We start from the raw sequence: 12,110 nt of genomic DNA on the forward strand, positions 1-12,110 counted from the left end.
CAGTATACCTAACAGCGATTATAGAGTTTCGGCCGTCGGAGTGCTCGAGTTAGCTTGCAAAGCTGCTCACGACAATCAGAAAATCCGCATCAAGAACAGAGCAGCTTCGGTACGGCGCTCATCAAGGCAACAATTAGTTTCAGCGAGTGGCATAGTGTTTCTCCGGCACGTCGCATTAAATGTAATTTACTGAACAACATGTCACAAGCTGGATGGGAAGAAATTTTCCAACTGTGAAAGCTGTGGCTAGTGGCAAACGCAATAGCTAAACAGGAAGGTTTAACCGAACAAGATGGGAATATCGAGTGATAACAAAAACACAACACCAAAGGTTCTTTTCAGAACCATCAACATATTCATAAAGAGTAAACAGTAAACTAATCCATTTTTCAGGTAGATAGGTAGGTATTCACGTAGGAGAAGAAAATAAAACAATATATTTAAAATATATATTTGACAAAAGCTGTCCGCTTTGTATAGTCCTACGTCACTCCGGTTATGTCCCCGACATTACCCACCCGTCTTTTTATAAAAATTAATAGCGCGTATGTTTGTGTGTGTGTGTGTTTGTGTAGATCGTTGAAACATTTAAACACACTTACAATACATAAGTTATTAAGTGGTCCGAAAAATCAAATTTTTCCACATTTTCCCAAAAATGACAAATGAAAATTAATAACTTTTGAATCACTGAACCGATTTAGATGATCGACATATAAAATTGAAACTAATGACATAGCCTTTTATTGGAAAATATTTAACTTGCGAAAAAAATAATTATATTTTAGTAATTACTGATTGTAGTCGTTTTTTATTTTTTTATGACTCTGGACTAGAGGGCGCTATATTTTTTTATATTTTTTCTTGAAAGCTGAGGATTTTTTACATAACATATATCGATATCAGATATGCTATTTTTTCGTTTTTTAGATATGATTTCTCAAAGTTACCCGGTGGTTCGGAAAATCATTTTTCCCCCTTTGTCCAAAAATAACTTTCTGCAAAAAATCATAACATCTGAACTACTGAACCGATTTAGTTGATCGATATATTAAATTGAAGTCAATAAGCAAAATTTGAAAAATATCACAATTGCGGGAACATTGGGTTCTAGTAGCATAGGTCTAGTTTAGTCACACATGAATATTGATCGAAGACTTAAAACATGTTAAATTTCCAAAACTATAACTTAAAAGCGATAATTATAGCATCTCTGATATCGAGATATGTTAGGTAAATAATCCTCAGCTTTCCATAAAAAATATAAAAAAATATAGCGCTCCTATCTTTAACCGAGAAAACTATGAAAAACTAACTCAATCAATAATTACAAAAACAAAAATTCAATTTTTCTCAAAAATAATATTTTTTCAAAGAAAAATAACTCGTAAGCTTCAATTTGATATGTCGATGATATAAATCGGTCCAATAGTTCAAAAGTTATGACTTTTGTAGTGGGAAAAATGGGGAAAAATTGTTTTTCGAACCATCGATTAGTTCTGAAAAATCATATTTCATAAACGAAAAAATAGCATCTCTGATATCGAGATATTTTATGTAAAAAACTCTCAGCTTTTAAGTCCAAAGCCATGAAAACATTAAAAAACGACTGCAATCAATAATTACGAAAATAGGATCCATATTATCTGCAAGTTCAATATTTCTCAATTAAAGCTCATTGGCTTCAATTTGATATGTCGATCATCTAAATCGGTTAAGTGGTTCGAAAATTTTAAATTTTTGAAAAAAGTCATTCTGGGAAAAGTGGAAAAATAATTTTTTGGATCACCCTAAAACGAAAATGGGCACCCGAATGAAAAAATAAAAAAAATACGAGTTTAATGTTTTGCGATAAAGAACAAAATTACCACTTTTGACGAAGATCTGAGAACCACTATAAAGGGAAACTTCGATATAACGTACCCTCGTTATAACGTCACTCGATATAACGTACATTTTATCTCGATATAACGTACACATTTCCAAAATGTAAAGGAAAATTTTTTTCAATATTTTTTTTCTGATAGAACAATGAATTATCCCATGCTAAAACAAGCTTTGTACCTTCAATCGATCCCGAAATACAGCTGGTTTTGTAATTCCGGATTCTAAATGAATCAAGTTTTAATCAACAATACGAAGGGAAACATCATGAAAAAGGCTGGCTTCGTCTTCTAATTGAAGTTATTCATTGACTTTACTAAAACAGCAACACAATAATGTATTATAGACTACGTTTGTGAGTACTTTATTATGCCTCGATATAACGTACAATTTTGAAAGTGAAATGTACGTTATATCGAAGTTTACCTGTATTGGTTTGGCATGGAATGGCTGTATATATATACAAAATACAATCTTACGTGCATCGCGATGCACAAAGTATTAATGAATATGTGAAAATTAACGTTAAAAGACATTTCTATAGATCTGCACACTTTTACAGACTTTTCCACATTTTTAACAGACATTCACATGTTTTTACAGACTTTTTTTTAAAAATCATCTGGCATCTCTTCCTTCCACTTTTTATCGAATATTTTCAAATCGCAGGAGTAAACATTTACGTGACTTTGACTTTGTTTGTTTTTATTTCGTCCGGAAAAACGTTATGTCAAAGAGAAGGGACATTAAAAATGCGTTGCTCAGTGAAAGGCTGAGATGCTCTCTCAGAGATGCAATGGTTAATTAAATAATTGACGGAAAAATGTAGTTCGTTCATTTTATAATTTTAATTATTTTTGCCCTTGACAACAATACCTCTTTTATGGTGTTGATTATCATAAGAAAAATAACACTCCTGATCGTTGGATCTCTTTTGACATTTCAATTGGATCTTTTTTGACAGCCGTTTTGATTCAGTCCGCACTACCTAGTGTTTAATAATCTAAACGTCGCATTAAATGTAACTTACTGTATATAAACAATATTTATTCCCAGTTGTTTTGAGGCATCTCGCACAAATTGACAATATCATTCAGTTGTCAGTGCAAGTCGGTTCGATTTTTAGAGTGTAAAAAAAGTTCACTGTTTACATAAAAGCAATCTCGAATCGGTCCCACTTTTTTGCTTGAAGTTACTATCCCCTGTGAGCACCCTAATGTTTGCATTACCAAAGATTTTCCAAGTATTTTCATGGGTGTACATGAGAAGTATTGAAAAAATAACTGGCATCCCTGTACTCAACACACTGCGAATGTGTCATTATTCTTCGAGCTGTCTGTGCTCGGAATTTACCAGTTTCCATCGCTCTGTGAAAACTTGTTATTTTTTACATTTTAACCATACTAGTGATTTTGATAAAAAATAGGAAATAGTTACGGTTCATTGCGATGTCGAAGATGGAAGAGATTAGCCGTATGCTGGGTAATGTAAGTACGAAGCAAATCACATTTTACAAAGACACTTGACACTAATTGATCATTGAATCAATGATGTTATTTAATTTACGCACTCCCCCTCTTAGTACATAGATCCGACCGCTACCAAGAAGGATGTTATTGAATGTTTGAAAAGATATAAAGCTCTCACTTATCGCTACGAAGAGTATGGTGAGTCAGTTCGTTGCTGTGTTGTGATCGTTGGATTTCATCATTCTAATTCGCAGTGTTCAATGATGGTACCATAAAACAACTGCTAAATCTGCAGGGAACGATTCCGGTGCGATACAAAGGCAACACGTACCACATTCCCATCTGCATTTGGCTCCTGGATACCCACCCTAAATATGCACCGATTTGCTACGTCAAACCAACGTCCGACATGAACATCAAGGTTTCGATATATGTGGACCAAAACGGGAAGATATATCTGCCCTATCTACACGACTGGCACGATGGACGGTCCGATCTGCTCGGTTTGATCAAGGTGATGATTACGACCTTTGGCGAGTTCCCACCGGTTTATGCGAAACCAAAAGAGCAGACGCCTGCCTATCCAACTCGTTAGTTTCCAAATTTGTAATTTTTGCTTATCACCCCTATTCTGTATTCCGATCGATTCGAAATATTTCGAAGGGCTTGATAAAATTCCATTCTGTATTCCGTTCGAGTTGTTTTTGTATTTCGTTCGATTTGTTTCTCATCGAGCGTTAAATGGGCAAAACGTTCGAAATAGGGAATGCTAAATTATAACTCAAGCGAAATAACGGTTTCGAACGAAATGGAAATCCGTCGGAATACAGAATAGGGCTGTATATTGCGGGGGGAGAGATAAACACATGTTCTGTTACTGTGTTTTCAGAAACATTCATGCCTCAACCACCAACTAGTGGCCAGAGTAAATACTGCCCCTACCCAACGCAACAACAACAACAGTTCCCGCCTTACCCACCGGCACCGTTGAGTTACAGTGGTTACGGACAACCGGGTGCTGGTAGCAGCTATCCACCGTACATGCCACCAGGAATGCCGACCACTTCCGGTTACAACGCAGGCTATGTAGTAATCTTGCTTTATCGCAAATGCTTTTTTTTTGTTTGAACGAATGATTTGTTGTCTATTACAGAACCCTTCGTCGGGACAAGGAACAGGAACCATCACCGAGGAACACATAAAGGCCTCGCTGGTTAGCGCGGTGGAAGATAAATTGAAGCGACGCATCCAGGAGAAGGTTAACCAATGCCAGGCGGAAATCCAAACCCTAAAACGCACTGCGCAAGAACTAAACGAGGGTCAAACGAAAATCAACGATATCCTTAGCCGGCTGGAGCGTGATGAACAGGAAATGACGAAAAGCATTTCGGTACTGCAGGATAAGGAGCAGGAGCTGGATAGAGCACTCGAGGCGTTGGAACAAGCGGATGAGATCGACGTGGATGAGGCTGTCATTACCACTGCCCCCTTGTACAAACAGTGCGTGGTTGATTTGAGGAGTCCTATCCATTGGCTCTAAGTATGTTCCATTTTATTTTTCAGATTATTGAATGCTTACGCTGAAGAAGCAGCTATCGAAGATGCCGTCTACTTCATGGGTGAAGCGCTACGCAGCGGCGTGATCGATCTGGAGGTGTTCTTGAAGCATGTGCGTCAACTATCGCGGAAGCAGTTCATGTTACGTGCTTTGATGCAAAAGTGCAGGCAGAAGGCAGGCCTTCCGGCCTAATAACAGATTGTGGTTGTGTCATTTCGAAGCGCGCGTTGAGTCCTACATCTTATAAAGGCTGTAAGCACTATTCGCCAAACACGTTGATAGACTCAACGAGTACTGTGGATAGTATTTTGTGTATCGCGTTGGCACTATCCAACACTCGAGAAAGAATGTTCATTTTATCATCGCTAAAATTATGCTTTAAAGGTTTGTTTCAAGATTCGTATGTGCACTGCTCATCCGTTGGTTGAATATACGATATTATATATAAATATGAAAAGAAGAATCGGAAATTGTGAGAAAGCCAAGCCTATTTATGAAAGATCTGTGGAAACATCTATGTGAAAATCTCGTGATGGACTCTACGTCAGAGGTTGAGCTGAGCCTGGTGTCTTCAAAAACTCCTCAAGATGTTCGATTCGATCTTGAACTTGATACAAGATTATTTAAATTCCAATTGACCCGAAGGATTTCTCAATAAAATTGAATCAGCAAGATGTGGCGACACATTGATTGGCATTTATGTCCATTGCTTTAATCTTATCAGTAGAGCTCGTACGCATTCACATCATCCTCCCACGGTGAGACACGAAATACTACTAACCGGGAAAAGAGGTTGGGTGTGGCGGATCCCACCACAGAGAAATAAGAAATGCTCAGATGCAGTACACATAATCACGAACGTTCTTCGTTCTTCGGTGAGAACTTAACCAGAGGGCCCCTCACAATTTGCTTACACTAGAGTGACGGGAGTGGTATTCACACGTAGATTCCCACGGACAGCAGCAGAAACAGTACGCCGAACCCGAGAAAGACGGACGCAAACAGTGAGATTAGCAGCTCCTTGAAGATAATTCCATCTTTGCCGCTGCCGCCGCCATGTTTTGGTCGCGATACTTCGAACACGAAAAACCAGGCAGTGAAGAAGGTGCCGATCAGCAGTAACACACTGGCGAGATGTGGAAAGACGGCTGGATTCACCGGGGAAATGTAGCGTACCATCGAATCCATTCTGTGCGGTTTTTAGTAACTCTGAAATGAAAAAAAAACCATTACGGTATACCATGAATTGGATGTTCGCATAAAAATCTCAACTTAAGCTGTACTTACAAGCTGTACTTTGGTGTAATAAAACCACGGATTGAAAATATTCTCCGGCTTTAAGAAGTAATCACAAATACAAAAATTACGTGGCGTTAAACGTCGTCGCTATGCGTGACAGATGAACATGGTTGCTTCCATTTTGAAGGCATTTACGAAACATAGATGTCGCTAGTGAAATCGCTGATGAAGCTTACGAAATTGGCGATCTAACGTAAAAATCTACACCTAGGCGGCGCTGCGGTGAAAATGATGATGGTTTTAAATTTTGCCATGTGAGCTTATGGGAGGTTTGTAGTTCTTTCCATAAATTACAATGTTATAATCATAAAAGATTATTTGATTGCGATGAGTTTGTAAGAAATTTAATTCTGCGCAATTTTATATATAACATGTTATTTATTTACCTCTTTCAGTAGTGAAAACTGTAAAAATGTTGACAATGGTTGAATTAAAGAAGGAAATTCGAGAGCACAATCAAACACAAGTAGAAAAATGTACGATTTCTGCATGTGAGAACTACCTTGGAAAGCCCGGAAGTAAAATATACGTGATTTGTTTTTAAGTTTTAGGTTACATTAGCATCATTTTCTTAGTTCAAAAACAAAATCCAGATGTCTCACCGATCGTTTACGTTTTGCGTTAGATCGCCAATTCACGACTACAACGGGACGTCTACATAGGGGCTGTCCACATACCATGTGGACAACTTTAGGGGGGTAAGGGTTACGAAAATGTACACGTTTGTCCATGGTGAGGGGGGAGGGGGTTTAGATTACATCCACGTGGACACTAATAAATATTTTGAAAAACATATACCTGCATTCAACAATATATGAAATATATTCTGCATTGCGAAGAAATATTTGTCTGATAGTGCGTGGTGAAAATTCCATATTTCTTCATATCGTTGAAATTCTTTGCTGAAATTTGTATTCAGACAGTATCGCACATGAGCTGAGAGCGATCGATTTATTTTCATTGATTTCAAAGAATCTTGCGTTATCATTATCGATCAGAATTGGGACACTATTATCGACAAGATTCAGATGCCACCGAAGCATGTTGGAATGTTATAATATTAAAAATATACGACATTGTTTTCGATGTTTCGATTCAGTTTCCGCTCTCAATGTAAAAACCGCTTCGTTTATGTTATTCAAGAACTCGAACAACAAATTCATTCACGGGGACCTATTTTAAGAGAAGTCTTACTAGCAGCGATGCTCTTCTTCGTTGAATTTTCATATTTTCTGGAATGCGCTTCTAGTTATTGGGCAGTCCAGCAAGTTTGTGTGCGCAACTGATGATGATCGAATCGAGACGCTGATGAAGAATAATCTTCGGTATACGACACATCAATTAGCTGGTTCCTTACAAGTATCTATGTTCATGAGCACCTGGTGAAAGTTGATTACGAAACGCTACAATGTATGAGTTCTACACTTTTTAACCGAAAACATTAAATGGGTCGTATCTCCATCAACAACTCGCTTCATAAATGCAATGAAAACTCGCAGTTTGAAGCAAATAGTGTCAGGCGAAGAAAAATATTACCCTTTACAACAATGTTGAGCGAAAAAAAATCTTTGGTTGAGTAAAATGAACCATCATTAGATATCTCCAAAGCCGATATTCACCTGCAGAAAGTCATTCTTTGTGTCTAGTGAGATAGGAGAAAAATTCTGCATTTTTAGCTCCTACCAAAAAGCCAATCGATAAATTTCAACAAGCACTATTCGTAACTAAACGAATCAAAATCGTCAATTTAGAACAAACGTTCAGAATTGGCCAATGCGTTCTCTTTCAGAATAATGCCAAACCTCATGTTTCTTTGAAAGCCCGCCAAAAATTTTTAGAGTTTAACTAGTATGTGATATCATCCATCATCTGATATTGCATTTTTTGTTTATCACTTGTTTAGACCCCCAATAAAAAATATTGAAGTTAAAAAATTTCGACTCCGTAGCCACATTGGTTGCGCATTCGCTTAGTAATCGATCGATCGTGAGTTCAACACTCAGAGTTATCAATTGACCATCTTTGTGTTGTAACAGAATAACTACGTCCACGCAACAATTATCAGCGATGGAGATCGATCCACGGTCGAAATAAGATCGATTCATCCTTACAACTGCAATGCAAGAAATATCGGACTATTGTTCTATTAATAACACAACAATGATCATATCAACTGCATTCGCTGTCCGGTGGTCTAGCTGGATAATGGAAGAACAGATAGAATACTCTTACGCCAATAGCTATTGTGTAATGTACCATATGTAATGGTATAAAGAGAATACTCTTACGCCTAATATGGCAACTGTGTAATGCGCCCTTTTTATAGATTTGACAAAAACATGTGACGTGTACACTATAAAATGCTGATAAACCTAAATAAATAAACAAATTGGATAAAAACAAAGAATTTCGACTCATTGGACACAGTTTTTTGACGAGAAAACAAAGAAGTTCTACGATGATGAATTCTGCAAGTTGCATGAAGAATGACGAAAGATTGTGAAACAAAACGGTGCATATAGAAACCTTAGTATTTTGCTTTGTTTTTTTTTTTAAATGATTATTCCAAACAACCCAATATTTATTAAGTTGGACGAAGAAAAATCATTGGTAGATGAATCGCGGGGACTTATTATTAAGCCCAGGCGATGAACGATTTTGCAATAGTAAACTGGTTTTAATGGGATGATGAATTTGCGGATCAGCTAAGTGAACCGCATCAGTTATTGGGCACTGACTTACATCTATTAGTTTGATCGGCAATTTTGGAGTTGAACTCGCCAAAACTACATGGCACAACACAACATGTTTATATCCTTATACATGTTATGTTTTTCAATCACTGTATTCCATTTACGAAGCACTTGATTTCATTGTCTGATTCTTTTAAAAGCCCACAGTTCAGCCAGCTTGCGTCGGTTTATGATAGAAAATGTCCGGAATTAGATTCACATGTGATGTTTTGCTATTACGTAAATATTATGTTTTATAACGTGATCACATGGTAAATGAAATTTGGAAGAAAATGAACAGCAATACAAATAGCTTCACGAGTTGTTGTTCCCAAAGCTGTTCAAAGAATTGAGAAGAAATCGCCTCTATTAATTATGTTCACATGTTTATAATGTACAAACATAGAATAGAGAATAGAAACAAACATAAACTTAAATTTAGACGTAATTCAACTATTTTTACGATTATTTTTTCCAAGAAATGGAGAAATGTCCACGTGGACAACAGGGGGAGGAGTATAGAAAATGTCCCTGCTTGTCCACGGAGGGGGGTGTCTGAAATCATACTTTTTCTGTCCACGTGGTATGTGGACAGCCCCATATCACGTAGACACGTAGGTATGAAAATATTCGAAAATATGCACGCTTGTCCATGGAGAGGGAGAAGGGGGCTTAGATAATATCTATGGGGACACACTAAATAAATATTGAATAGAAATAACCTTTGCCTTCAACAATACGTGAAGTCTATTCTACATTTCGAAAAAAGCCATAATTATCAATAAACTGGGTTGAACTGTATGATGATGGTTGTGTTCAGAACCACTTACAAATTTGTGAATTTTGCTGATATTAACCCGTTTTTCAGTATATTTTTTGCACTAAATTCATTTCGGAGACAAAGTGGTAAACAATATACCGTCCATTAATGAGTTTTTGCATCAGAAATCATGTTTTCGTTTCACTTTATATGGTATATGAGAGATTGGGGTACTTACGTATTGAAGCCACCCACAGCGACATTTTTATTTATTTTTTCCTAATAAAATTTATTCTGAAGACAATGTGATGGGGGCGAAGTTCCCATCTAACAAGGATAAGCAATCGAGGCGACCCCGCCGAGGTGAAACGATTTGAATCGCGTCGCCATATTTAGCATTAATATTTCAAAGCAAAACTTAACCAGATAATAGTATACCTAACTAAAGGATTGTCCCCTATGTTTCATTGTAGAATTATCTCACAAGTTTTCTTGCCAGAGGCCACCGCTTCCGACGGCGGGTCGGCGAGCGACTAGGATTGCGTCAGCTCGGCGACTTGGGACCGGCTCGGTCCTTTATCCTCTTTAGATGGGGATTTCGCCCCCATTACATTGATCCCAGAAAAAATTTAACCACGCAAAAATAAATTCATAATAAAAATCATGATGCGTTGGCGTTAATACGAAAGTACGGAGATTGGTTACACACCTCTGAAATTCGGCACCCTTTAAAAAAATAGTGGTGTTTTTCTGCTGAAATTTTATTTAGAAATAAACGCTTTATTAAGTGAAAAACGAAGCGTTTGCAACGCAAAAGTCTGTATTGAATAAAGTTAACGAATCATGCACAAACGTATTGACGAATCAAAATTTACGTATTCTTTTTACGCTGAAAAGGTTAGAAAATCGCCATTTTACAATGTGGTATGTATATTTTGAATGGCTTTTTTTTTTATTAATCCGATTATTTTTACAGGCTCAGTTACATAAGTTTAATGGAGCCAAACTCTTAACTATATTTCAACTAGCATATATCAACATGTTGTTTCCTTAATTCTATGGTTAATGAAATAGGAAACCAATTACTCGCGGTCGACTCGAGTTTAGAAGGGTGACACATTTTCATTAGGAAAAGGATGGGATGTAAGGAGATGTGTGTTTACACTCGCACTCACATTCACATTCACATTCACATTCACATTCTCATTCACACTGACACTTCACACTCAATTCTTAAAACTATCCTTACATTTAATATGTGTTTACAATTTAACTTATTCTAATGTTAGTAGGAAGGGAACCGATAGCTCGCGAAGGACGAAAAGGAGGGGAAAAGGATGTATGAACAATCACACTCGAAGATCGATAGCTTTAAGGAAAACATATATTTGGGACATGTAATCAAGGTCTAACCGAGCCAACACATCTCTCACCGGCACATTGGACTGCTTTCCTCCAGCCCGAAGGGAGTTTTCTAAATTCGATCTGGCGACAAGATACAACTCGCACGACCAAACAACGTGTTCGATGTCGTGGTAACCATGGCCACAACCGCAGAGATTGCTGTCGGCAAGATTAAAACGAAAAAGCAGCGCGTCTAACGAACAGTGATTGGACATGAGTCGGGAGAAGGTGCGAATAAAGTCCCGACTCAAGTCCAGACTTTTGAACCACAGATTGAGGCTAACCTTAGGGATAATTGAGTGGAGCCACCGGCCCAATTCATCTTCGTTCCATTTGCGTTGCCAGTTAACGATGGTATTTTTACGAACTAAAGAATAAAATTGGTAATGACATAACAGCGTCTGGATAAAGCACTCAAAATTTCTCGTATTCTCTCAAGGAAGTACGGCGAGTGCTTTTCCGGCCTCACTGAACGGATAGCTTCGACAGAGCTCAGACTATCCGTTACAATGTAATAGTGTTCAACAGGTCGTGAGGCGACGCTGTCCAGCGCCCAGTGTATTGCTGCCAATTCAGCAATATACACTGAGCAAGGATACTGAAGACTGTGTGAGGTGCTAAAAAAATTGTTGAACACTCCAAATCCTGTGGTAAAGTACATATTATCACAATTGACACGCCCATACTTTGCTTCGAAAATCGTAGGAACGATCCCCGATCGATGATAATCTGGAATTCCATGGATATCCTGCTTCATGGACAGATCAAAATGCACAGAGGAATTGATGTAGTCAGGAAAACAAACACGGTTGGGAATATACGAAGAAAGATCAACCTGCATGGAGACGAATTCATGATATGAGCTCATGAATCCAGAAAGAAAATTTAGCTCGATCAGCTGCTCAAAATTTCCGATCACCAATGGGTTCATAACCTTACACCGGATGAGGAACCGAAGAGATAATAAATTGAAGCGATCTTTTAGTGGGAGTACGCCTGCCAAA

The 12,110-nt window shown here is 37.7% G+C and overlaps 2 protein-coding genes across 3 annotated transcripts; one reads left to right on the top strand and one right to left on the bottom strand.

The window, feature by feature from the left end:
• The first annotated feature begins 3,200 nt into the window (after positions 1 to 3,200).
• Positions 3,201 to 5,400, top strand: LOC129767414 (tumor susceptibility gene 101 protein). 2 transcript variants are annotated; one of them, XM_055768297.1, is made up of 6 exons: positions 3,201 to 3,371; positions 3,467 to 3,551; positions 3,608 to 3,943; positions 4,243 to 4,442; positions 4,507 to 4,853; positions 4,917 to 5,400. In XM_055768297.1, the coding sequence occupies exons 1-6, from the start codon at positions 3,333 to 3,335 to the stop codon at positions 5,101 to 5,103; spliced, it is 1,194 nt and encodes a 397-aa protein (XP_055624272.1). In that variant the 5' UTR covers positions 3,201 to 3,332; the 3' UTR covers positions 5,104 to 5,400. The 2 variants fall into 2 exon arrangements, with proteins under 2 accessions (XP_055624272.1, XP_055624273.1); XM_055768298.1 differs by having other exon boundaries at positions 4,243 to 4,439; positions 4,917 to 5,398.
• Positions 5,401 to 5,587: 187 nt separating this feature from the next.
• LOC129767415 (transmembrane protein 258) lies at positions 5,588 to 6,345 on the bottom strand. The gene is made up of 2 exons (XM_055768299.1): positions 6,199 to 6,345; positions 5,588 to 6,120 (listed from the first exon to the last, which is right to left on the bottom strand). The coding sequence occupies exon 2, from the start codon at positions 6,097 to 6,099 to the stop codon at positions 5,848 to 5,850; it is 252 nt and encodes an 83-aa protein (XP_055624274.1). The 5' UTR covers positions 6,100 to 6,120; positions 6,199 to 6,345; the 3' UTR covers positions 5,588 to 5,847.
• Between the last annotated feature and the right edge of the window lie 5,765 nt (positions 6,346 to 12,110).

This window comes from Toxorhynchites rutilus, chromosome 2 (assembly GCF_029784135.1).
Source record: "Toxorhynchites rutilus septentrionalis strain SRP chromosome 2, ASM2978413v1, whole genome shotgun sequence".
NCBI lineage: Eukaryota > Metazoa > Arthropoda > Insecta > Diptera > Culicidae > Toxorhynchites > Toxorhynchites rutilus.

Bases quoted from the DNA above. Each gene is read 5' to 3' on its own strand.
- LOC129767414 (XM_055768297.1), top strand. From the start codon at position 3,333: ATGTCGAAGATGGAAGAGATTAGCCGTATGCTGGGTAAT. The intron at 3,372-3,466 runs GTAAGTACGAAG...TCCCCCTCTTAG, and splicing joins TTAGCCGTATGCTGGGTAAT to TACATAGATCCGACCGCTAC. The intron at 4,854-4,916 runs GTGCGTGGTTGA...TTTATTTTTCAG, and splicing joins ACTGCCCCCTTGTACAAACA to ATTATTGAATGCTTACGCTG.
- LOC129767415 (XM_055768299.1), bottom strand. From the start codon at position 6,099: ATGGATTCGATGGTACGCTACATTTCCCCGGTGAATCCAGCCGTCTTT.